The sequence below is a fragment of the Zeus faber genome (genome assembly GCF_960531495.2).
Source record: "Zeus faber genome assembly, chromosome: 9".
NCBI classification, from domain to species: Eukaryota; Metazoa; Chordata; class Actinopteri; order Zeiformes; family Zeidae; genus Zeus; species Zeus faber.
Window position 1 is genome coordinate 24,997,962 of NC_137197.1, and position 25,351 is coordinate 25,023,312.

General features: G+C 46.3%; 1 protein-coding gene across 2 annotated transcripts in view; it reads left to right on the plus strand.

The window, feature by feature from the left end:
- The first annotated feature begins 1,157 nt into the window (after nucleotides 1-1,157).
- igsf11 (immunoglobulin superfamily member 11) overlaps nucleotides 1,158-25,351 on the plus strand; it is a 112,485-nt gene continuing 88,291 nt past the window's right edge. For both annotated transcript variants that reach the window (XR_013844339.1, XM_080007402.1), the window contains exon 1: nucleotides 1,158-1,367. Coding sequence is in view for 1 of the 2 variants with exons in the window: in XM_080007402.1 (XP_079863528.1) it covers nucleotides 1,307-1,367 (61 nt within the window). In the remaining variant the exon portion in view is untranslated. The remainder of the gene's footprint in view (nucleotides 1,368-25,351) is intronic.

Consider the following 25,351-nt stretch of genomic DNA (forward strand, 5'->3'; position numbering starts at 1 on the left):
ACTTGACAGGTGCCATTGGAACGAAATGAGCAATGTTATTCACTTCACCTGTCAGTGGTTTTAATGTTGTGGCTGATATGTATTCCCGGCACGAAGAACTTTTAGAGACAGCCCTTTTGTGTAGCTACATTTGGATCGATCCCCATTTTTATTATCAAGCTGTATTCAAGGAATGAAGAGCAAGGGAGAAAGAGAGATTATAGGCAGGGATTTGCGCGGCCTGTGGCGTCCCGTGGACTCTTTCCTTCGTACCTTCTAGAACCGACGTGTTGCTGTGACGTGACGCCAGAAGATCGGCAAGGTCGTGGATTCCAGGGATCAATAATTGCAAATCTAAAAGGCAAAGCAGAATCACCGATTCAAACGCGCTGCAGTCGGAGTTCACACAAATCTAGCCTCCGACCCTCGATGACAACCGTTTGTTGACGGAGAATTTGAAATGGTGAAACACTGAAGGAAAACAGATGCCCATGTTCAGCGATTTCCCTGAGCAGCTACAAACGCCGTTAATCCTCAATATTCTGAAGGAAGTGGTTTCGATATCTCACACCCTTCAAATTCGACCGTGTTTTATAACACTGTAGACAATTATATATATATATATATATATATTTACATTGTTTTAATATTGTTATATGAATTATATATTATAATATTTAAAAAAACAAACATTTTTTCACTGGTATCGAACGCAATTCTTGTTTTTCCAGAACTATACATGCAAATGTGGTCCACAGCTTTAGGAATAAAGAATAAAGGAATAAAGAGGAATAAAGAAAAGGAACCCGCGTGTCGTGCCACCCGCCAGCGGAGGGGGGCGCGCCATCCCCCCCCCCCAAACCCCCCCCCCCCCTCCCAACCCGGTGGCGTCAGCGGGTTTCCCTGGCAACGGCCGCGCGCTCGTCCGCGCGCCGCTCACGCGCTCCCCACAGAACGCCGGCGGCGGCTCGCGAGGCGGCACGAGCGCGGGAAGCGGAGAGGGCCATGGCGCGTTGGAGGCGCGTCGGAGATTCGGCCACCGGGCGAGGAAAGTAGCCGCGGCGACAGCGGAGAGCAGCGCGTCCCAAGTTGGCGTCGGCCGAGGAGAGGAGGGCGCTGATTGATTCGGAAGGCGGCGGCGGCGGGGTGGGGGTTAGGGTGGGAAAGCCAGTCGCAAGACCGGATGGTGCCAAGGAGCGTCTCTGGAGCGGACAGCGGCGCCGGGGTGAAATAACAGGACCAGATCTCCCGTCCGGCCGTTAGAGAGAGAGAGAGAGAGAGAGGAGGGAGTACCGGACTGAACGAGTTTCCCGAACGGGTCGGAACCATGCTGAAGTTCCACAACTCGGACCTATGGATTGCCTGGATGGTCATGTTCTGCATGGAGGGTAAGGAACTTGAGTTGGGTGAAAACTTGTTTTTCTTTCGTTGTTGTTTAAACATCACACCGTGCACGCCTCAGTGTGTAAACAAACAAACAAACAAACCAACAAACCAACCAACCAACAAACAAACAACCCCACACTTCTAGGCTGAACATAATTTGAAACCCGTCGCCGCAGTGAAACGCGCTCTTGGTGTTTTGAAATAGGAAGGCGGCAGACGGTGCGGGGATTAACAGGAGCGCGCCGCATGTGACACAACACACATTGAGTTAGAGACCGCTACAAAAAAACAAAAAAAAACATCAATTGCAAACCAATAATTCAATAATAAAACCCAATTTAAAACAATTAAAAAGAATAAAAGTTGTAGCCCTAGGACCTTATTTACACTGGCGCTTTTATTCTTAATTGTGCAGACGGCGGCTCCATTGAAACTCTGAATTATATTGCTCTATATGTTTGTTTGTTTGTTTTTTTTTTTTTTAACTCAGATTGTTTTTTGTATAAAAAGAAGATTGTTTTTTGTCTAAAAAGAAGAAAAATAAAATGTATGTGTGACATTTCGAATGAAGCCAAATCCCAATGGACTCCCAGTACATCCAGCCTCATGACATTTCTACTGAACCATACACAAATCTCGCTCTGTCTCTCTGTCTCTCTCTCTCTCTCCCCCCAACACACACACACACACACACACACACAGTAAACCTGACATGTCAATTTAACCCACCACCAGAGCAGGGTGTGTGAGATTGAATTTGCGCCCGATTGCCAAGGTGTTCCTCTGGACTGCTTTAGTTATTCAGCCAGGGTTACTCTTGCATGGCCGGCCATGGTCACGTCGTGTCGCCTTAACTCAGGGTGACACCCAGGACTCCGCTATACTACTTTTTCAATCAGTTGACCCCAATCGGAGACTGATGAAAACAGTAATGTTTTCTCTCGTGTCCTCTTTTCTAAAACGAGGGGTCTCCATGTCCATCCCCTTCAGCCACCCGACATCATCCGCCCCGATGATAGGAATTCAACAGGTTAAAAGACCAGAGTTGAGGAAAATGTGCAATCTCTCGATTTCCAGCTCTAATGTCAAATAAACCTGTTGAAGAGAGAGCTTCTGCACATGCCACGGTACACGGTTTATCATCAAACCGTTTGGTCCTCCCCCTATGGTTCAATACGCACACGCGAACCATGGTATCACGGTAGAAGTCCACCGGACGCATTGGCGCAGCGTACGGGCATGGCCTGGCGTGCAGTAAGTGCTGCTTCCTGTCGAATCCGCCGTTGCCGCTCCACCGGCCACGTCAGCCGCACCAGGTCCGCACAGAGCCACACAGCATTTCTCAATTTTTGTCACAAGATAAAACTACATAGAAATATGTTTGTAAAGGGTACAATCAAACAAGGTGTCCAGTGGGAAAATAACCCCCTGGGATGGCCATGTCCCTTTTTATTACAAACTTCTCTTCAGACACTCACTTCCACTCGCACCACGTTGTTCACAGACGATCCGATTCTTTTGAACGGCTCTTTTGTAGGAATGAAGGGAAAAGAGTCTCACTGGGGGAAGAGCTGTTCTTTTTACTTTTGTCGAGTTTTACAGTTTTATGTTGTGTTGTTTGATTAAGTTGTCAAAAATAAAATAAAAATAATATATGTGTGTGTGTGTGTGTGTGTGTGTGTGTGTGTGTGTGTGTGTGTGTATATGTGTATATATATATATATATATATATATATATATACACGTATGTATGTATGTGTGTGTATATATATATATATATATACGTATGTATGTATGTGTGTGTATATATATATATATGTGTGTGTGTGTGTATGCATGTATGTAAATATATATATATATGTGTGTATATACACAATTAATATTTTAATTATCCACTATCCTGGAAACCTTCCTCCAATCAGATGAACTTATGCAATTTATAACAACACACCAATGAACTTGAACCCCCGTCTCCTGTCACCCCGCAGTCATACACACAGAGCGTTACACAAGTTATTTTTGGCAGACAACTATAAAAAAACATTTTTTGCACCTTTTAACTTTTTCACTACATTTTTTTTTTCTTAAATATAAAGTCACTGTACCATTACCTCGGCCCCAAAACCATGATACTGTGAGCCCACTGTACCGTTGCATTCCACGCACGCACGCACACACACAGGTTTCTCCCAGGTCCAGAAGGAGAACAGCTGATGTCCCTGCAAATAAATGCCACAGAAGCAAAGTGTTCATCGATTGTTCTCATGTACCTGCTTGTTTTGGCTCTTATTTATCGACATCCTGGGTTTGCATGTTGGACTTTACACACATCGCCTATCTGAACGGCTCATTATGTAAGCCACTCCGGGACCGTCATCTCATACATGCATATTTACCTGCGTCGTTTCTAGGGGTGGCGGACAAAATCGATACAGCATAGTATCATAAAATCTTTCCCCATGATATTGTATCCTTACTCTTGACGCCTAGAATTGTTTTTTTCATTTTTATTTTTTCATTTAGGGCCGTGAGATATAGGCCATGTCCAAACTGATAGGGATACCCTTAAAAAAATGCAGTTTTTGTGTGTTTTGTGTTTTTTGGTCCCCACTAGCGATTTCACAGCGTTTTTAAAAAGTTGGCCGTCGCCCACACGGAAAAAAACGCTTCCATGTCTTTCAAACGCAGCAGCGGAACGGGTTTACTTTGTTTACCAGCGTACCAGCGTTTAGCAGCGTTATCGTAATGCTGTTAACATCGTAAGTCATTAAGAATCTTTCCAAATCGCCAGACAAACAGAGAAAATCTGACGACTACCGTTTATTAGTCCCCGGAGGTCAACTCAGGCGGCACAGCAGCAAAAACATATTCAGCGCTTTCAGCTATCTCCATGTGGACGGAAACGGAGGAAAAAATAGCGGCTTTTAATTTTTTTTACTGCAGTCAAATGAGAGAAAGAAACCACCAATATATTGGAATAGTTGGTGTATTGCAAAACATAAAGAATCCGGCGGGTGGGGTGGTCGGTTGCACTGCTGCAAGAAGGTCCAGGGTTGGATTCCCGCCTGGGGCGCTGCTGGCACTGCGCTCCGGCGGGTTATCTCCCGATTCGGGGCCTTTCTGTGTGGAGTTTGCGTGTTCTTCCCCATGCTCACATGGGGTTTCCTCCATCTAACATCAGTAAGGAACTCCACCAAAAACATGCAGAACATCATCGTCTGATCAGCGATGGACATTTGTAATCGGTCCCCGGGCGCCTCGCTGTATGCTGCCCACCGCTCCTGGCTGCCCCCCCCCCCGGAGGAAGGACAAGCCAGGATGCGTCAAAAGCAGAGAACAAGTTTTGCATGAGTGCATGTGTCGTGGTGTGTGTGCCGTGTGACGAATAAAGAATCTTCTCTATCTTCTATTAAGAATCGTGATAGTATCGTATCGGGGGCATACCGGAGGAGTGTTTTGAAAGTTGAATAGAACGTTCTAGAAATGAGAAGGGATGCGCGATAGCGGCTCCGTAGTAATTGGCCCGATTGGTTCAGCCTCCATTGGCGACGACCGCTTCCACTCACACACACCCACACACACACAATTTTAACGATTTAACCAGAAGCAGGGAGCGATCACAGGATCCGAGATCAATTCACGGAATGAAATTGAACCGGGGGTGGTGGCCCTGGAACTTTTTCCAACGAGTTGTTTTTCTTTGTGTACACAATAGATGTGATCGGACATTTAGAGCCGCCCCAGTTGAGGGATCGCTCCGACGTTCTGGCTGCTCGGCACACATTCTATCGTGTGTGTGTGTGTGTGTGTGTGTGTGTGTGTGTGTGTGTGTGTGTGTGTGTGTGTGTGCGTGTGCGTGTGTGTGTGCAGGGCCTGGAAAACGTTGATGACAGCACGGCTCCTCAACTTTACCGGCAGTTTGGGTTTGGTCTTTAAAGCTGCTTCTCCCTCTCCCTCTGTGGCCTTGTTAACCCTGGGAATCCCTGGGTGAATTCCTCGCCAGGACGCCGTTCCCGCTGGGTTTCGTGACTCACATCCGTCTCGTTTGCTCCGTTAACTTTTCCTTGTTTTTTTTTAGTCCCCCCCCCCCCAATTAATCCGTCACTCAAACTCCATTGTGATCTACCGCATGCAAATGCGTCGCCCGTTTACAGAGATGGCTGTGGTGGGTGTTTTTTTTAGAGATAGGATTTCCTAAATCAGCACTTGCAGGTGGTCAGAGATAACGGCAGAGATAGGGACGAGCGTGACGCGGGATGCAGCCCAAACGCGGTGGAGAGGTGACGGAGCGCCGTAGCCTTCGTTTCCTTATCGTTTAATGGAAAAGCGCCGACGACCGTAAAGTGCTTCAACCTTTGATTAAAAAAAACATAAAAAAACCTGGCCCCCGCTTAAGAAAAAGAAATCCGACCGATGCAGGACAGATATGTACGTATGTACACAGCAGATCAAATTGCGTCGGTTTTATATGGTAAATTGATGCGTAAGTAGCGTTTTCTCTCTCTCTCTCTCTCTCTCTCTCGCTCTCGCTCTCCCTCCGCCGGCTGCTAAACAGGAGCAGCTGGAAACGAGTGTGTTGGACAGATGGAACTTTCCACCTCGATTATTTTTCACACTAAAAATAGCCTCTCAAAAAATTAAAAGACCTCTGGGACCGCTCGCAAAGTGCATGACTGACTGTGAGTGTGTGTGTGTGTGTGTTTTGAATCGGTGTGTGTGCGTTTGAGTGACGGGAGGCGGAGACGACCTCAAATGACGGGGGTCCTCAGATGACGGCGTCCCAGGGATGGGTATGAATAAAAGATAGACATATTCGGAGAGGAGGAGGAGGAGGAGGAGGAGGAGGAGGCAGAGCAGGAGCTCGGTCCCTCGGTCTCTTAAGGACACGTTCAACTCGGCCCCAAAGTGTCTCCGGATCGCAACATCTGGGTCCAGCATCTGATCTGGACGGTTCAGGGAGGGGGGGGGTCAGTAGTTTTCGGGGGGAGACTTCAACTTCTTGCTCTGGGTGGGCTGCTCCCCGAATCAAAGTGCAGGCGCGACGAGGAAGGGATGTTGTTGACACCGCTGCGAGCGTGCCAATTTGGCTTTTAACTCCGCCTTGGAGAACCGTCCGCTCGGATGGTTCAGAGCTGACTTCACAAACCAGACCCCGGAGGACCCGGGGGTGGGGGGCGGGGTGTTATTACCAAGTAATTATGAGGTCAGAAAAACAAACTTTAAGTTCAACTCAAGAGTTTTTGGGGTTTCACAACAGCCGATTGCCTCTAAACGGTTTATATCGCGGCGGTGATTCCAGATGGACACTTTACCTCGGGGCCGGGCGAAAATCACAAAATCAAACATCATGAATTTTTTGGACAGATATGTCGATATAGATTTTTTTTGGAACAAGGAAACACGATAAATATTTGCGAAATAATGCGGATATGATGACCAACTTAAATGTAATGCAGCTTTAAAGACACCTTACTGTACTGTACGGTGCGCTCTTATCACAATATCACTGTGAAAAAAACTGCTTAAATGATGAGTTCATTTTAATTTTGGTTAGTTCACGTTTAATCAGAACCTGCAAAAGCAGACAGAAATTCCACAAAATATATTAGCCACGGAATGACTGTCCCACACGGACTAGCAGTTGCAGAAAAATCACAGTATATGTATTCTACGTATTTCCTGCATTGAAACCTTGCTCTGACGTTCTCAGTGTCCTTCAACCTTCCTACCAATCGTTTTTCCGCTAAATGGGTTTTTATGTGTGTTGCTCGTGGCTAGGGCTTGCGACGATCACGGCGTCACCGCCACGCCGCCCGTCACATGACGTCGCCGCTGTATTGAGCTCATTGCCGTCATCACCGCAGGGACAGTCCAGTGTGTGTCAGATGATTATTAATTATTTCTAGGGCTGTACCCCACTCAGTTTTTTGTCGGTCGAATCGGATTCGGCTGTTCAATGCGAACATGGACGGGCACGGCTCCCTGCGAGAGAGAGCTGTGTCCGCGTCAATTCGCACATATAAAAATTTATTTATGACTCCCCATATTTATAATTCCTCATTGAAATGTTCATAGCGTCACACTCGTGGCTCATTAGGCCAGGCCGTCGCTGTTTGAGCTTTCTCACGAGCTTGACAGATATACAGCCTTGCAGCTGCCCTCTCGTTTGTTTTGTTAACCGTGTTTGATTGAGTTTTTTCCAAGTTCCAAATCACTGTGACATATCTGAAACGTCAATAGGGCGTCTGACAGAGGGTCGTTAGGGAACGATCTCCAAGGCGTCACTAATGGCGACTGCGATTATCAGGTTAAGCCTGGGCGAGCTCAAATCGATGGTTACGGTGACATGCTGCCGTGCTTGCCCGACTGCGTGTGTGTTTGTCTGCTGCATTTATGTGCCCTCCGTGCACTCATATTCCCTTGGCACAACAAATCCACTTCATCCCCAAGGACCTGGGGTACCGCCCCCCACCCCCGTCCTGTAATAACCTCATCATCGCCATCCACCAATCGCAGGCCAGGGAGAGAGATTCCCATGGTCCCCCGGTCCAGACGGCTCAGATGGTCTCCCAGGTTTAACAGTGATGTGGTTGAGTCACGCCGTGCTGCAAAGTCACCCAGTATGAGTCGTCTCTGGAATATTTGACCGTAAAGGAGGTGGGCAAGTGAAAACAAAAGGTTTGCGAGGCATCAATACATCATTACACCTTGGTGGCCTGGGCCAAACAGAAGAAGCATAATAAATCTTTAAACAAACAACTCACTGCTTTTTGGAAGTGGAGGTGACGTTACATAGGAGGAAGAGAACTCAATAACCGCAATCCCGACATAATGTAACTTCTGCCGGGGCTGGTACCAGGTCAGGTATGGCTGACAAATTAGTTTACAAAACAAGTGCTTATGCACAGCCGCTGGAATGTGTTGCCTAATTCGCCGCCCGGCTCGCTGTGAACCCAGCGTCATTAATTTGAAATTGATCGTCGGCATATCCGCACAAGGGGGGAAATGACCTCGGAGCCCTAGGTAATCTCGACCGCTGACCTCCCTGGCGTCACGCTGATGGACAACTGCAATGAGGCCCTTTCCCGTGCTGGAAAGAGACCACGGAATGCACGGAGATGTAAACGTGATGAAAGAAGTCCCCCCCCACCCCCGAACGCTTTCCCGCACCGCATCGCAAGACCGGGGAAACCGCCGGCACGGGATAACCGACCCCGGGCTCCGTAGATAACGTCGTACTCCAGACAAATGCGGTTGTTCAAAGCTCCTGAAGGGTTGTCCAAGGCCACAGCCGCGACGCGGGTCCAAAGGCAACGGAAACACTAGTTGGCGTTCAGCCTCTGGAAAAGCCGGGCGCTGCTTTCCAGGACTTCCATAATTGATGACTTCCCTCCGCACTCGTGCACATTTAAATTATATCCATATTCATTTTTTACCCGCCCCCCTCCCCCGACACCAGCTTGCATGTTTGATACAATCCTTTTCCATAATACGAATTTTGTCAGATATATTAATCCCCCTTTCCGCACAAACATCGCCGCCAATGGATTAGTTGATCTAACTTTCTAGTTTTTTTTTTTTTTTTTTTTCCCGAACACTCTCTTGTGCTTTTGTTTTCCGGTGAAGGTGCAGCGCTGCCCATGGTGCGTCGTAGAAAGAGGAGTGTAGTAGAGTAGAGAACTAAGGAGAAATAGGGACAGTTTCCTCCCGCATTAAAAATGCCCGGGGCTTTTCACAGCCATAGGTAATTCATAAACCGAATAGTAGGGTAAGATATTCATAAAAGTTCAGATTTATGTGCTATATACAATAACTATATCATTTTGAGTTCCATTTATTGCAAGCCAATGAAAGTATCACTACATTAGATCACTGTCGGCCACGGGGCAATAGAGCTCGACGGTGACCGCCCACTTTTAGAACGCCTCCGTTTGGCGAAGTGAATTTCCCATTCATTCCCTCCGTTGACGTTACACAAAATCCTTCTATAAAGAGTTTGAAGCCTGGAACCAAGCCAACCAACTACGAGATGAATCGTGACCATAAAACATTTGGTGCGAAGCAAACAAATAAGAATTGGGAAAACACAAAAAAAAGGCAAAGGTACGAGACGGTGTACACCATCATCCCATAAACCATTGGGAATGATGCCTTTCCAACGACTTCCAACAGAACCATAGTTTTGCACACTTTCCATAGTAACAGCGAACCCCACCAATCAGAGACGTCCCTGTAACACTGTAGGATTGTGGGTAGTGTAGTCTAGTCTAGTCAAGACATCACGAATAAAACATGTTCAAACCAGGTTGATATCAAAGCGACTCGTGGCTCCTACAGGAGCATATACCATCGTTTCACAATGTCGTTGATCGTGGTAAGTCTACCTCGGGTGGTTATGATGTTGTGGCTAATAATCAAAATCCTCGATTCAGAATATGAATGGGATTTTCACTTCTGGAAACTCACTGTTAAAGCTCTATATCACAAAGGCTGCTTAAATAGGCCGGCCTATTATGGGCGTGGAAGCGCGTGGCGCTGTCGAGTTGTCCGACAAAACCAGCTCTGCAAGCGATTGCATCATTTTGTGGTCCTCCCGGAATGGTCATACTAATCCTTGGCGACCTCTAACACCGCCGAGAGAACGGTTCCATGGCGCTCGCCCTACACACGGCGTGAGCTCTTGAGTCTTGCATAACGGGGCCAGGACCTCATGCATGAGCCAGCCATTTAGCACTGCCTGTCTTCCCTTTGCCGCTGCAGACACACGGATGATCCTCCCCACAGAAGCCTCGTCAAGTTCTTGCCCAGGGTGCGACACGGTTTGCCTCCCGCAAAATGTGTGTTAAACGCTGGTGCTCCCTGCAGGCATGGCTTTGGTACGGTAGCAGTTTTGCAAATCCTCCCCCATTAGTTCTGATTTGGCCACGGAGCTTCCTCCCCTCTGCCCTGACATTCTTCTCTCCTCTCCTCTCCTCTCCTCTCCCCTTCTCCTCTCTTCTCTTTTCTTCTCTCCTCTCCTCTCCTCTCCTCTTTTCTTCTCCTCTACTCTACTCTTTTTTTTTCACCCTGGCTTTCTGTTTTCATTTCATTTCATTGTTTTCATTTCTATCGGTTTTCTGTATTCTTCTCACTCCGTTCCTCCCAGCCTCTCCATCTACCCCCCGACCCTCTCTCTCTCGGTCATTATTTGACTCCTGCTTTGCTCCATACCTTCCTCTCTCTCACACACACACACACACACACACACACACACACGCACACACACACACACGCACACACACGCACACATACACACACATAAACATACATTAACATTAACATACATAAACATTTTACATGGATGATCTGTGAAGTGGCTGCAGCCGGGGTCTCTGCTGATTGTGGAACGCGAATAGCAAGGCAGGGCAGAGCGCTGTGTGTGCGGAGAGATATGAAGGGAGGGAGGGAGGGAGGGAGGGAGGGGAACCTAGCTGCACATTGTACGGCAGACTTCACCTGCGTAGCTTCGCCGCTGTGCTGTCTTGTAAAACACAGGTGGGGATGGGGAGGAGGGGGGTGCACAGGTGGGTCTCCGCTGAGCGAGGGAACACGGACGCAGGCATCTTGTTTATTCCCACACACACACACACACACACACACACACACACACACGCACACACACCTCCAGCGTGGATGCACTCGCAGTTAAACGCATGCGTCCACCTCAAAACACACCTGCGATCTTGCACGCGTGCAGCGTTCCCGCGGTGTGTCGGGTTTAAGTTTGTGCCTCCGCATGCACACATGCGGAACGGTGCGCATGCTGACACATGTAGGCTCCGGAACAACACCCGTTATATAGATTCTGTCGTCACATTGACATAATGACCTTCTTGTGCAGCTGTCAATCTGCATCGCAGTAGTATCAGATTGGATGTATTTCGTTGTTACAACGCTAACTTGAGCTTTAACAGAAAAGAAAGTGCATTAAAGTGGTTTGGCTGGGACTTTATAAGAAACAGTCTTCCTGTGTATCGGGTTATGCATGTGGTCCTCTAAATGCTGTTTCCATTGTTGGTGGCGGAGTTGCGTTGAACTTGAAAACCCAGCATGCGGTGTTGGGGTGGTGTGGTTTGAGCAGCCACACCTGTCTTGTGTGTATGTAATTGGGCCCGGAAACAGGTTGGCTGTACGCCTGTTGCCCGTTAGAGTAATCCGTGAGCAACAGGTTAACCCCTATCCGCACACACACACAGGAGAGGAGCCCTCGTCCATCTGCGCCGGGCTTGTTCCACCTAGCCCCCTCTCGACAATATGTGTGTTTTCAACCCCGCCGCCTGTGTCTCTGTGTCAGATTGCCTTGTAAATGCCACTCGGGTGGCGTGTGGCAGTAAACTATCGATATGGTTGGACATTCCCGGAAAAGACCAAGAAAAACAATGACAAATCAATTCATCGGAAGAAAGCAAACTTTCGAGAAATTAAACACAGACGACCTCATGGATTGCACTTTAATCTAGTTTGATGAGTTCCGAACCTTTGAATCCCGTTGCAAACTCACGGTATGTGCGCCGCTTTTCTCTCTGAAAGAAAAAAAACGGATGAGTTAAGTGGGGACGTGCACTGTGTGTCAAACCAGCGTGATCTAACAGGGCCTCGGGAATGTCACAAGGCACCATATGTCACTGCCCCGGCGACCTCCGTAATCCACGCTGCCTCTCCTTCCCTGAAAGCCTGGATGCCAGGCGGAAAAACACCGTCCATTATGCCGGAGACCGCTTTGTGATTGTAACATGCTCTATATTCAAATCCACTTGGCTTCGGATAGCTTGGACGGGCCAAACACACACACACACACACACACACACACACACCGATATACACTGTTATCACCCACCCACACATATTTCCAAACACACAAACACGCATCGACATGGAAACAACGGCCACTCATTTTACACACACACACACACACACACACACACACACACACACACACACACACACACACACACACACGGATTGAATATTAGTATTGTCACAGATCCCACTGACACACTGTGTTTCTGTGTGTGTGTGTGATTCCCATTAGTGTACTATGCTCTATCAGAAAGCCTTTTAAGTAGATTCTGGTTATTAAAGGGGCTTTAAACCCGCACAGCACAATAACGGAATGTCCATTTGCACAGAATGGCCCCACATGAAACAGACTGAGGGAAATAAACAATTACTTATTTTTTATTTGACACATTTAAGTGCTTATTTAAGTGTACTGTACAAATATGTAAAGATTTGTATAGAAAGGTTTGCACTTGAGATGAAATAGTGTTGAAATAGCGAGATTAAAATGATTTTGAGGATGAAGTGGAAATGTTGAGATTGAAGAAGAAATGTCAATTAGGATTAAAGTCGTTGATAATTTGAGAATAAAAAACAACAATTTTGAGAAAAAAATCAACGTTTTTTTGTTTTTTTTTCTTGATGGCCGTTACTCTCTTCCGGACCGTCCCAAAACATTCAGAAGGAGGATTCAGAAGAGAGTAGAAGTTATTGAAGTATACTGTATATGGTAGAAATTCAACCTGAGACGACGAGGAGGAGTAGATATGCGCTTTGTCTTTTTCAGAAAAATAATGAGGACAACATTGATCATCATACCTTGTGCAGCACCTCCACTGTCAGGGGATTTTGGGAATATGGGACAATGTGTAAACTATTAAGTCATGGCCTAAATCAGATGCTGAGACAGGCTTTGCACCAGATTTTGTCTCTGGGGTTTTTTTTTTCTTTTATTTTTTTACCGTGACCATGCGCTGGCTTATAGATTATGGATAGCTTTGGCTTTATTTGATCGGTATGGTGACATAGATGAGCAAAATCTCTCATATGGGCACTCACGCCGTCACACGCACATGCACACGTCAGAACCAGAATCAGTTTATTCTGCCAAGTACATTTTCATATACGAGAAATTTGTCGTGGTGAGGATTGGTGCGTCGCTGTACAGACAATAAAATGCTTAACAAAACAAAAATAAACAGAAATAGCCAAATATACAACATATATAGAATTTTTCGGGGGGGGGTCTTTTCTTCACATATTCAGAATATTTTGTACATTTGGAAATTAGTTTTTTATTTATTGATTTTGCTTCTTTTTCTTTTTTTAAATTTTATTCATACATTTGGCTATTCTTGTTGAATTTTTAGACTGCAAATATTTGATGCAAACTGATTGTCAATGCACCGATCTTACCACAACAAATTCCCTGTATGTGAAAAGGTACTTGAACTAAACAGATTCTTATTCTGATCCTGATTCTGGATGTAGAAGGTGTGATTCTATGCAAAGAATACGCGATAGGGCTCGGTGTATAGGTTATTACAATGTAATGACTAAGTTATTACAGTGTTTACAGTGTCTATATTAGTTGCATTTTTCGCTTATGTTGCAATACTTTGACGCAATCCCTCATCCATTTTTCTCCTCTTTTAATTATTTCTGGATTTCTTTCCACCTGGAATCGGGTGCAATAACGAGAGGTGACGGGAACACCGCGGAAACGCACTGTGGGGAGGACGGGAGGAAGAGGCTGCGGTTTGCGCTGCTGTTTGCCACAAATAGAGTCTCCTGTGGTTATTTTTCCATTGTCAACTCCAGCTGCACACACACACACACACACACACACACACACACACACACACACACACACACACACACACACACACTCACACACACCGACGCACATTAGCCACGCAGTCTCAAACAACCCAATTAAGTACCATCTCGCCAATTTGGGTAATTATCCACAGACGATTAAGGCTATTCCTCCCTGTGCTCCATCACAACTGTAATTACAGCCGGGCAACAATAACGTGTGATTACAGCGATACGTCCTCAGACGGTCGGAGGAAGCAGGAGCAGCCACAAGCGTCGGGGGGGGGGGGGGGCGACACTTGGGACGGCTCCGTCCGAGGGGACCTCTGTCGCCCCCAACCGGACACCTAACCCCCTCCGATAAACATATCTCATAATCAATCGGCGGAGATGGGGCCATCCATCTTGCAGGGCGCGGTGCAAGCGCTTGACATTCTCCCTTTATTAAAGCTGCGTGATGAAACGGGGGGGCTTTTAACGATGACACCGTGTGATCAATGGCTCCATTGTCCGCTGCCCCGGACCGCGCTTTAGTCAACATGGGAGGGCATTGTCTCGTCGCCAATCCATTCCTCAATATTAACAGGAGGTAATCCCCACCCCCCACTCCAGTACCACCTCCACCGCCACCACCGGCACCGGCGCCCATTGGAATTTGGTTCTTGCGCTTGCCCAGATTCCCGTGTTGTGATGCGAGGTTCTCTCTCTTCTGTGTGTTATTACTGAGCTGAATCGGGTGAGGGGAGGGAGGGAGAGGGAGAGAGGGAGAGAGTTTGTGATTTGTGCCTGACAAAAGAAGAAAGGTTGTGTTAGAGAGAGAGAGAGAGAGATGCACGTAGCTCTGTCTTTTTTTCCTGTGATGCTGGATGGGGAGGGAGCAGAGGAAAGGAAAGGGGGGGGGGGGGACTGGAGACTGGAGACTGCATGTGTTCATGGTATTAAGCATAACGATGGAACACAAAGGGGAAAAAAATGCTCTTTGTTGAAATGAGGGTTGCGCTAGAATAAGCAGGCCCGCTGAGACCACCAGGGCGCTTTCACAGGCGCACGAGATGTTATTTGCTATTGTTCCCGTTAAAAAAAAAACAAAAAACGCTGCCGAGATGAAGAGTGGGAATGCAGGTCACTCAGCCATGTTGTGACAGACAGCGTGGCTGTAACAAACGATGACAGGGTGACAAGGAAATCCATCCCAAACGTTTCATTAACATGATGCTGCATGTTTTAGGGAAAATGAGGTCCGACCCTGTGATGGAGGAGAGGGAGATGGAGCATGGTGTTTGTGGATGGGAGTTAGGAAGTGATGGGCGGGATGACCAGGGTTAAAGCCTGGTAGAGGGAACCTGTGGATGAGGATGAGACAGAGGACCAAGATTTCCCAAGATCTCCAAAGATCTCCAAAGATTTCCTAAGATCCCCCAGGATTTCCCAAGATCTCCCCGGATCTCCCCGGATTTCCCAAGATTTCCCCAGATCTCCCAAGATCTCTCAAGATCTCCCCGAATTTCCTAGGATTTCCCAAGATCTCTCAAGATCTCCCCGAATTTCCTAGGATTTCCCAAGATCTCCCAAGATTTACAAAGATTTCCCAGCCACTGTTCGCACCCAACTCAATGAGTCAGAAAGTTTGTGTCATGGAGGGAGGGATGGACCTTCTGATGTATGTGCTTCCTTTTTTGTTTGTAAAACATCATGTCTATTTTATTTGTGTCCGTCTCGTTCCCCTCTCCTTTCCACTCCTCATAATATTTCCTCCTTCTTTGTACAACTGTAAAAACATCTTCAGCTCGCAGTGGCCTAAATCCATTTGCTCTTAAGCCATGGAATACTCTCTCTCTCACTCACTCACTCACTCACTCACTTTGTAGCGTCCATCAATCTATTTTTATTTTTTCTGTCGGCGTGGTGGTGGGGGGGGGGGGGGGTCACAGAGTTGTTTTTCAAACCTGAAAGCCATATTTCCTCACTTTCGATTAGCTTTTTATTCCCCCTCCCCTTCTCCTCCTCCTTCTTGCTCATCCCCAGCGATAGTGGGTGAGAATGAAAATGTTTATTTTCCTTAAAAAACATATTCTTCCTGTTCATTTACGTTACCCCCCCCCACCCCCAACTTATCTCCGCCCCTGCCCCCGCCACCCCACCATCCTGTTATCCAACTCAGGTGGGTATGAATATTTATGGCTTTGGTTCAGTGTTGGGAATGTCAGCCGGCGTCGCACATGGCCCCTCTCGACACTCTGAATGGGTGTTTGCCTGCTATTCACACGCATTGACGCTCAGCGGGGAACTGATTCTTAATAAAGAAGCCCCCCCACCGCCCTCGCCCCCACCCCCTAAAATGAAGAAGCCGCCTTATTGCTTTTCTTTGTACCTCCATTCCTCCATCTCCTCCTCACAACCATCAGCTGCTGGTTCCTCTGGTTCTATCTCTCCATGGACCCGACCTGCTCATTCCATCTCTCGTCGTATTTCAATATAACCATGTGACCACTTCTCTCTCTCTCTCTCTCGCTCTCTCTCTCTCTCTCTCTCTCTCCTATGGTGCTTTGTGGGGTCCTAAATGAAGGCCTGTGTGTGCTTTGTGGGGTCCTAAGCACTGAAATGCCAGGCTGTCCCTGCCAGGCGCCTGCTTAGCGCCCGTCTCCTTGGTGATGAGACCAGCAATCGGGCTGCTCTGTGCCAGACAGTGATGAGTTGGTGATTGTGTGTGTGTGTGTGTGTGTGTGTGTGTGTGTGTGTGTGTGTGTGTGTGTGTGTGTGTGTGTGTGTGTGTGTGTGTGTGTGTGTGTGTGTGTGTGTGTGTGTGTGTGTGTGTGTGTGTGTGTGTGTGTGTATAGACTTTGCGTGTTCGTGTGTGTGTACATACTGTAACATAAGCAAAGGAGAGGAGTGGAGGAGGTGGTGGTGCGGTGGGGTGCTGGCTCATTACCATGTGAATGCATCATGTTTCCTGTGACTGTGGCTCTGCCAAACAACGGGGCCCCTGTTCTCACCGCCAGCATCCCTTTGCAGAGCCGCGGCGAGGGCCAGGCCCCGGCACCACGCGGCGCGGTACGGGGCCGCTCCGCGCTGGCACGGTTCACCAGGAGTTTAGCTCCACGCACCCTGCTGGCCTGTTCTCCTCCCAATACACTCCATCTGTACTGGTAATTCCAGTCTTGTTTAAAACCCCGCCCGTGGAACTCAGCAATGAGGCAAGGAAAGCGTAAAATGGATCGCCAGGAATAAGAAACACTGGGTTTGTTTTCAGAGCGAGACACAAGTTTTCAAAACTTGGATGTATGGGCTGCTTGTGGAGATGAATGTGCTCGTGTCATGGACGTAGGGAGGGCTTAATTGCTGTGTCAAGCCTGAGACCATCTGAATGTGAGGCAGTCAAGGCGAGTGCAGTGTATTTCTATAGCCCTTATTCACACTTCTGTCTCAAAGCTCCACATAGAAAGTCAGTAGCATCCCTGTGCCATGGCCTTAAACCCCAGGAAGAAACCTTGAGAAGGGGTCGCAGAAGGAGGAATCCCCCCCCTCCAGAGCTTTCCCTGACCGACTCAGTTCACCCTTTGCAAAAGCGTGATTGACACGGCGATCCACCATTCTGTGCCTAGTACGCCGTCACGATGCTAGGAAAACGGTTAAAAGGTGTTGTTGGGTGACTTTGCTATCCAATGGTATTTGGTGGGACTCTACAGTAATCAAGGCAGGTGGGCCTTGCCGTTGTTTCACAAATGGCCAGTTCTCCTCAAACCTATGTTACTTTTTTGGAAATGTTAGGTCTGCTTTGACTTTTTTGAAAAATTCCCAGTAATTTTTTTTTTTTTTTTTTTTTTTCCCCACACACAAGCAAAGCCGGCCCCTCGAACGGCGCCGTCATTTCGGGTGGCCTGCTGCAGTTATCGTCCTCTGCTCCCTAACAGACCTCAACAACTCCCCTTTGTTCATTAACAGCTTCGTCGGACGGCGACGGGGTCTCGCCCGCTGTCCTGCTATTGATCCGGCCGACAGAGATTAATTCCGTGTGACACGAGGCTAGAGTTATAGGTCAGGCCCGACAGTGTGGGCTCCTGCATCGCACTGGGACCAATTTAACAGCCCCGGATGGCCAGAGGTGCTGAGGCGGACTGTGGATGTGGGGATGTAGGGGGGTCGGCATGGAGGGGAGGAGGGTGAAGGAACGCCTGTGGCCATTCACACTTTAGGCGTTGTGAGTCTGTGTATGTTTCTGTGAACTCCAGCGGAAGACACTTTTAGACACGTTCGGTTGGCCTGGCCAGATGAGATTCATTGGGGTTTGACTCCCGTATGATTGACTGGTTATTATGACCAACACATTTCATGAAGGTGCTCCGCAACCATGAACTGACTTCTCTGCATGACGTGGTGTCCTGTATGATGAAGGGCACCACAGCCACTCTGGAGCTGGAGTTTTGGGTCTCCCATGGCGGTACTTCTGCCTCGGCCAAGGGAGCGAGAGGAGGCACGTGTATTTCATCGGTATTCTGAGATCGCTGTGCCAGTTTGAAACGCTGCTGAACCGGAGGGCAAAGACTAAATTCCAGACTAGATTCCAGCTTGGCCTTTTCAGTAATAGATCTTTTGGAGAGAAATAAATTAAACTCTGACTCACGTTGCTCACCGGGAGTGCTTCGGTTCACGACGTCGTGTTTTCAGGACCTCAACTTCGAACGTGGGACCAGAGGGGGGAACCAGCGTTGGCATCCGGCGAGTTTTCTCTTAATGTATTTTGCCCGTGTCAGGCTGAAGGATTTAGCGCTCTGGGGACTCTCCTTTCCTTCCCGGCGGCTACAATTTAAACACGACCTGTGATTAAAGCACGGCCGCCAGAATTAGTCTGCTTGGTAACGTGCTGGTGTGAGTGTGTGAAGATGCAACGGTCTTGGCACAGGAAAACTGTTTCTCCGTCACGTCTTTACAATGGTCGACTCATCAAGCTTGATCTCTCTCTCTGTGTGTGTGTGTGTGTGTGTGTGTGTGTGTGTGTGTGTGTGTGTGTATGTGTGTATGTGTGTATGTGTGTATGTGTGTATGTGTGTGTGTGTGTGTGTGTGTGTGTGTGTGTGTGTGTGTCTTTATAATCCATGATCTGGGCCTGGACGTGTTTGTATATTTCTCGGGGGCCCGGGCTTTAAGTGTGTTTAACTCGTCTCACTGGACTCCGGTGGTGAAGGCTCTCGGTCCAAACTCACACCGGGTTAATTGACCTCCGGAGACTCTCTCCTGCGCCCAGCGATAATGAACGCTTTTGGTTGTGAGCGTCTGGATTATGTCATTATTCCGCCGCTGCCTCAGATCTCAGCTTGGCTCGATTTTTTTTTCAAAATCATCAAACTCCTTTTTTAGTGGGTGGGGTTAAAGCCTTACTTTTGGGTTTGGGTAAACTTCACATCAATTACAGAGGGGGAATTGAACTTGAACTTGAACCAGATCCTAAGCCCATTTGAAGGAGTATTTGAAGAGTTTGGGAATTAAGAAACGTGACCTTGGAGAAACACCATAGCTACTGTATAGAATCAAGTGCTTCAATGAATTTGACTGTAGTAAACAGTTATTGTTAAGCGATTATCAAATGAATATTAGATGACAGATTAAACAACAAGAAAATCGTTATATAGTATTTTTCAAACTGAACTCTTCATTTGTTTAATTTTTTGCAGATTAATTATATATGAACGATATTAAAGGTCTGATCATTAATGATTAATAACAGTCTTTGTGCTGTAATCTAGGTTAGGGCCCAGGAGGCGAGCAGCGTTGGAACATAAAACAAACAAACCATTCAACATGAAGAAAAACATATTTTAACACCCTAACTGCTGTGCAGGCGGCATTGGTGTTGGCATGCATCTGTAAAGAAAATAAAATTGGGTAAAATAAATATTGCAGTGGCAAAAGTAAGTAATGATATAAAAACAGAATTGAATATTTACAATAAACATATCCAATAAAATATATTAATAATAAATGTGTAATAAAGTATTGATTTAAGCATAAAACATATATAATATTTATATTTTTATAAAATATATATAGAGGTTTTTTTAATAAAATATATGTAGTTGTAAAGGTTTATAAATAAATGAACATACACAGTATTGCAGTAATAAGGAGGAAATAGGTAATAAGTAATCCGTCGGTGATTGAACAATTGTAAGTCGCTTTGGATAAAAGCGTCTGCTAAATGAAATGTAATTTATTTATATTTTTGCGCCTTTTCAAGGACTTTTCCATCTCCAACAAACACACACACACACACACACATATACACACACACACACACACACACACACAAGTGCGCCTCGAGACGCCGCACGCTCGCACACACAATCAACAACAAACTAATTAGGTGTGTATTTTTTCTTTTTCGAAACAAAACAACCTGATTAAGGACTCTGCAGGGGAGAGAATCAGGTGCGAGCTCCGCGGGTCATGAAGCGGCGTGGGTGTGTGAAGAAATGCCAAGGAGCTGTTTCCTTTTTCAAAAAGTTGTTTCGGGAGGGAAAAAAACCCCCAAAATGAAACAAAAGCTCCGCCTCCAGCGAGAGCTACTTACAGCTACGCTTCATCTTTGGCACTTTCCCGAGCCGCCGACCGACCTCGTCTCCGTTCTGAAGTCAAACGTGCGAGGCAGCATCAGAACTCATGGAGCACGTCTCTCCGGGAGACATGATTATACACATTTTCCAGCAGCTGTTCTGCCTAAGCATTTTTGAATTTTTATTTTTTAACAGACTCCATTGGGCAGTCAGTCACTCATCCTGTGCATAGTATCGCTTTTTGTATATTCTGTATATTTTTATAGATCCGACGATTTCGGTTTTGTATTTAATTTAAAAATTTTTGTCTGAAGTATGTAGAGGCCATGGAATATTATTTTGGGTTCCCCTATGTCAAGATTGCGACATAAAAAAAAGTTGGCCTCTACGGCCTCTCTATATTTGTATATAATTCACGATTTATTATTTTTTATTATTTTTTTATTTTTTTATTTTTTTATTTAATTAAATGTATTATATTTTATTTCATTAGCATTTTATTAAATTTTAATTTAAATGTATTTTTAATGTAATGTATTTTGTAGTGAAAGGCACCAAACCCCACCAGAACAAACTCTCAAGTATATGTTAATGTGTCTGGAAGAATAAACCCATTTTTGATTCCGCTCTTTACGAACCAAACTCTCGACGGACACGAGCCTGATGCAGTTTTCGTGTTCTGACGCCGCGTCGGTCTGTGTTTGTTTCTCCTGTCCGGTTCACCGTACAATCTGTGTCGTCTTCTAACTGCAGATAAAAAACTGCTCTGCTTCAAACTGCTCCTCAAACTCTCCTGCTAGGAAGGCAGGTTCAAATGGAAGGCGGATTCCCCCGGAAGGGAGATTAGTCTTTGCGGAATCAGTGTGCGGTGAGGAAAAGAATAGGAGTTCAATGAATCCACATCATTATGCTACTGTGTGTGTGAGTGAGTGAGTGAGTGTGTATTTATATACACACACACACACACACACACACATATATATATATATATATATATATATATATATATATATATATATATATAGTATAAATTCGGGAGAGAGAGCCCAATATGGCTCCATATCAGCGTTTGATGTGAAACAGTCGTTTTTTGCAGCTTTTGTATCTCTCAATATGTGTTGTGACCAAATCACACTTTTCAGCCTCAATCATGAGGGAGTCATGTGCCCTTTTAGTGTGTGCGTGCGTGCATGCGTGCGCGCGTCTCGCATCGGGGCATGTGATTCCCTTCAATTCTTTCCTCAACCGCAATCCAACGCCCTCGCAATCAATCTGTCTTTTGCATAATTTACTTGAAAGTAAGAAAGAGATTTGTATAGCGACAAATAATAGAGATAGGTCGAAAACCATAGGCAGTAATAATAAAGTAATAAAAACATGCAATAACCTAAAATGAACAAAATAAATTACAATCAGCAATATGTAATAAACAAAAAATGTCGAATAAATCGGTAAATAAATTAACATTAAAAAAAATTTAGCTAAAAAATAAATAATGACAAAAAATAAATAGAAAAATCGATTCCTTCTTCAACTGCAATCCAACGCCATCGCAATCAATCCTTCTTTTGCATAATTTCATTATGAGCCACGGTGAAATCAGACGACCCGGTCGGGGAGCGTCGAACAAGCAGAGAGAGTCTAATAAGTGACAAGACTAATTACCACGCTGGTAAACACCCAGACAGATGTTTGAACCCAGAACAAAGCAGCGGCGGCAGCAGATTAACACCAACGGTGATGTCAGAGAGAGAGAGAGGGAGAGAGGGAGAGAGGGAGAGAGGGAGAGAGAGAGAGAGAGATTGTGATTTGTGCCCGACAAAAGAAGAAAGGTTGCGTTCCGCGCTCAGAGGAGGCCATTTCCGCCGCTCCGCCGTCGCCATGGCAACTGTCGTTCTCTTGGAGGTGCCTGGTAGTTAGCGATGATTGTCACACGTATCTAAATGGCTCTGGTGTTGATGCAAAAAAAAAAAAAAAAAAGACAAAAAGAAAAGTGCCGCCCAGGGTCCGGCAGATCGTCACGTATTGAGAGAGAGAGAGAGATGTTTGCCCCCCGCCTCGGATATGTGTATTTCAACTGCAGTTCGGGTGGCTGTCTGAAATACAGTTTTTTCCCTGCGATAAAGGAAGAAAGAAAGACTTTGGATGCCCCTACCCAACCGTTGACGTCTTCTATTCCTCTGCGGAAATAAACAGCTTGACATTTGGCTCCGACGCAACGCTCCATCACCTCGATATATCTGCATCTTTTAGAGACATATTCATCACTATTCACAATAGACTATTTGGAATATTTTCTTTACGCCTTAGGCCACCGCGCTTTCCCCACCCCCCTTTCCTCCTCATAGTTTCCCACAAGCCTTTGTTCCGGTGCTGACACGTACCTGTACCAATTTTGGTGACAATGGCGTGGTGAGACAAAGCGTTTGGGGCTTTACACTGAAGTCGGGAGACTCAAGGCTTTGCTCTGATTTAGTGCGGAGCCCGATATCACACGCTGTCCATTCTGAAGCAATGCTGTCACTGGGGTTTTTTATTTTATTTTATTTTTTTCCAGGTGATCCGAGAAAAGCCTCCCGCTGCACACCCCCCCCCCCCCCGGCTGCTAAGTCGCGCTATACATTATTTACATTGACAATGATAAGTGGTGAAAACCAGGCACGCACCAATCATGCACCATGGCAACACATCCAGGCATTCATGTATGAAATAGTAGGTATTAGTCCAACCAGGAATCTCTGGAGGCTGAATTTGGCCCTGAGGGGGGGGTGTGTGTGTGTGTGTGTGTGTGTGTGTGTGTGTGTGTGTGTGTGTGTGTGTGTGTGTGTGTGTGTGTGTGTGTGTGTGTGTGTGTGTGTGTGTGTGTGTGTGTGTGTGTGTGTGTGTGTGTGTGTGTGTGTGTGTATACGGTGTGATAGAGAGGGAAAGAACGAGAGAGCAATTGAGGCTATGCATGTATGCACTCTGTTTCTGCATGCATCATGGTTATACAAATTCAATTGTGTGTGTGCATGTGCGCGTGTGCGTGGGTGATGTCACTCAGGCCTATTTGGATTCTGTATACCTGCTAGTAACATTTTTTTAAGGGTTCAGCCAAAGGGAATACACTCTGAACATTCCGACGCTGACGGACGCTGATTTGAGATTTGGCATGATTTCCACGCGGCGGTTAAATATCGCCGTCGCCAGCCACAAGGGATCTGGCTCCAAAATATACAGTATGATGTGCAAATACGATAGCGGTGGTTCTGACTCCGTGTTTGACCTAATTATGCACAAACAGAGGAATCCCAGCGCTTGGAAATCAACACCCTGGGAGGTTATTTGCAAGAAAAGCAGGGAATAAACTCAAACCAAAACCGAAATAGATCCCTGAAGGCAAACCCAGGGATCCGGTCTGACGATGCATTCCCGAAATCGCAACCCTCTCGCACACTGTCTAACTCCAGGTTTTTGAATCCCAGAAATGCGCTGTGTACAGCGGTGTTATAAGTTTGAAGGTCACGTTGTTCATTTAAAACCCTCGGAAAAACAAATTGAGCATGTAATAAAGGAGCAGCTGATGAAAGGAAACCAGAAATTGAAAATGTAATGTTACAGCAGCTCAGATCAAAACATTAGACAATAATAAATTCATAGAATAAAAAATATACAATTAACGCAAAAGTAACAATAAGCAATAAAATGACACCCAAAAATAAACCATAGCAAGTAAAATAATCCTAAAAATCAACAATAAAAGTGAGACCTAAAAAAAAAAAAAAGCAACCAAGCAGAATAATGGCGGGGGCTCTCTTCACGTTCCTTCAGAACGGGCTCTCCCTCTTTCTCGAAGCGCCGTCGGCGAAGGCTGATCATTTCAAACACGTACGGCAGCTTAGCAAAATGTCAGCCATCAATCCCCGAGCCGGCGCGGGGGCAAAAGCGACGCCACAGACCCAGTTATATATATGAGAGAGAGAGAGAGAGAGAGAGAGAGATTTTTTTTTTGATTTTTAAAGCATCTTTATTTTAACATTTTCTCTAGTTCACAGTTACAGACAATACAACAAACACACTTGGTTCACTAACAGAGTCCTACACGTTAAAAACAGAGAGAGAGAGAGAGAGAGAGAGAGAGAGAGAGAGAGAGAGAGAGAGAGAGAGAGAGAGAGAGAGAGAGAGAGAGAGAGAGAGAGAGAGAGAGAGAGAGAGAGAGAGAGAGAGAGAGAGAGAGAGAGAGAGAGAGAGAGAGAGAGAGAGAGAGAGAGAGAGACTCGCCCGCATCTGCCAGCGGCCGCACCAACCAGAGGCCCTTTCATCTCCGAGATACAAGGCCCCCACGTTTCACCGGATCCCACTCAGATTGGGAGCCATTAGTCGGAATGGGGAGTTGGGGGGGGGCTAATGTTGTTTGGGGAAATGTCCTCCGCGTTGGTGGCCGCGTTGGTTTGGCAAACGCATTTTGGGAGGCGTATGAAACATTCATCCCAATTCCCCTCCAACCCATTATTAATGACACGCAGCGCAGAGCCGCCGATCGCAATGATGACAGCGATCATGATTGTATTGGCGGAACCAGCGGAAGCCGGTCGATGGCGCCACGTCCAGTTGCCATCTGATATGAGAGAGAGAGAGAGAGAGAGAAAGAACGTGGTTATATTGAAACACGACGAACTAGACTAGAATAGAGAACTAGTCGATGATGACACAAGGCGTCTAGTTGGAGTATGACGGCGTGTCATGATGCAAAGCCGGGTGGCGGTCTGCAATCGGAATATACTGTATATTGTGTGTATATTCTTCTTTATACTTCTTGTCTC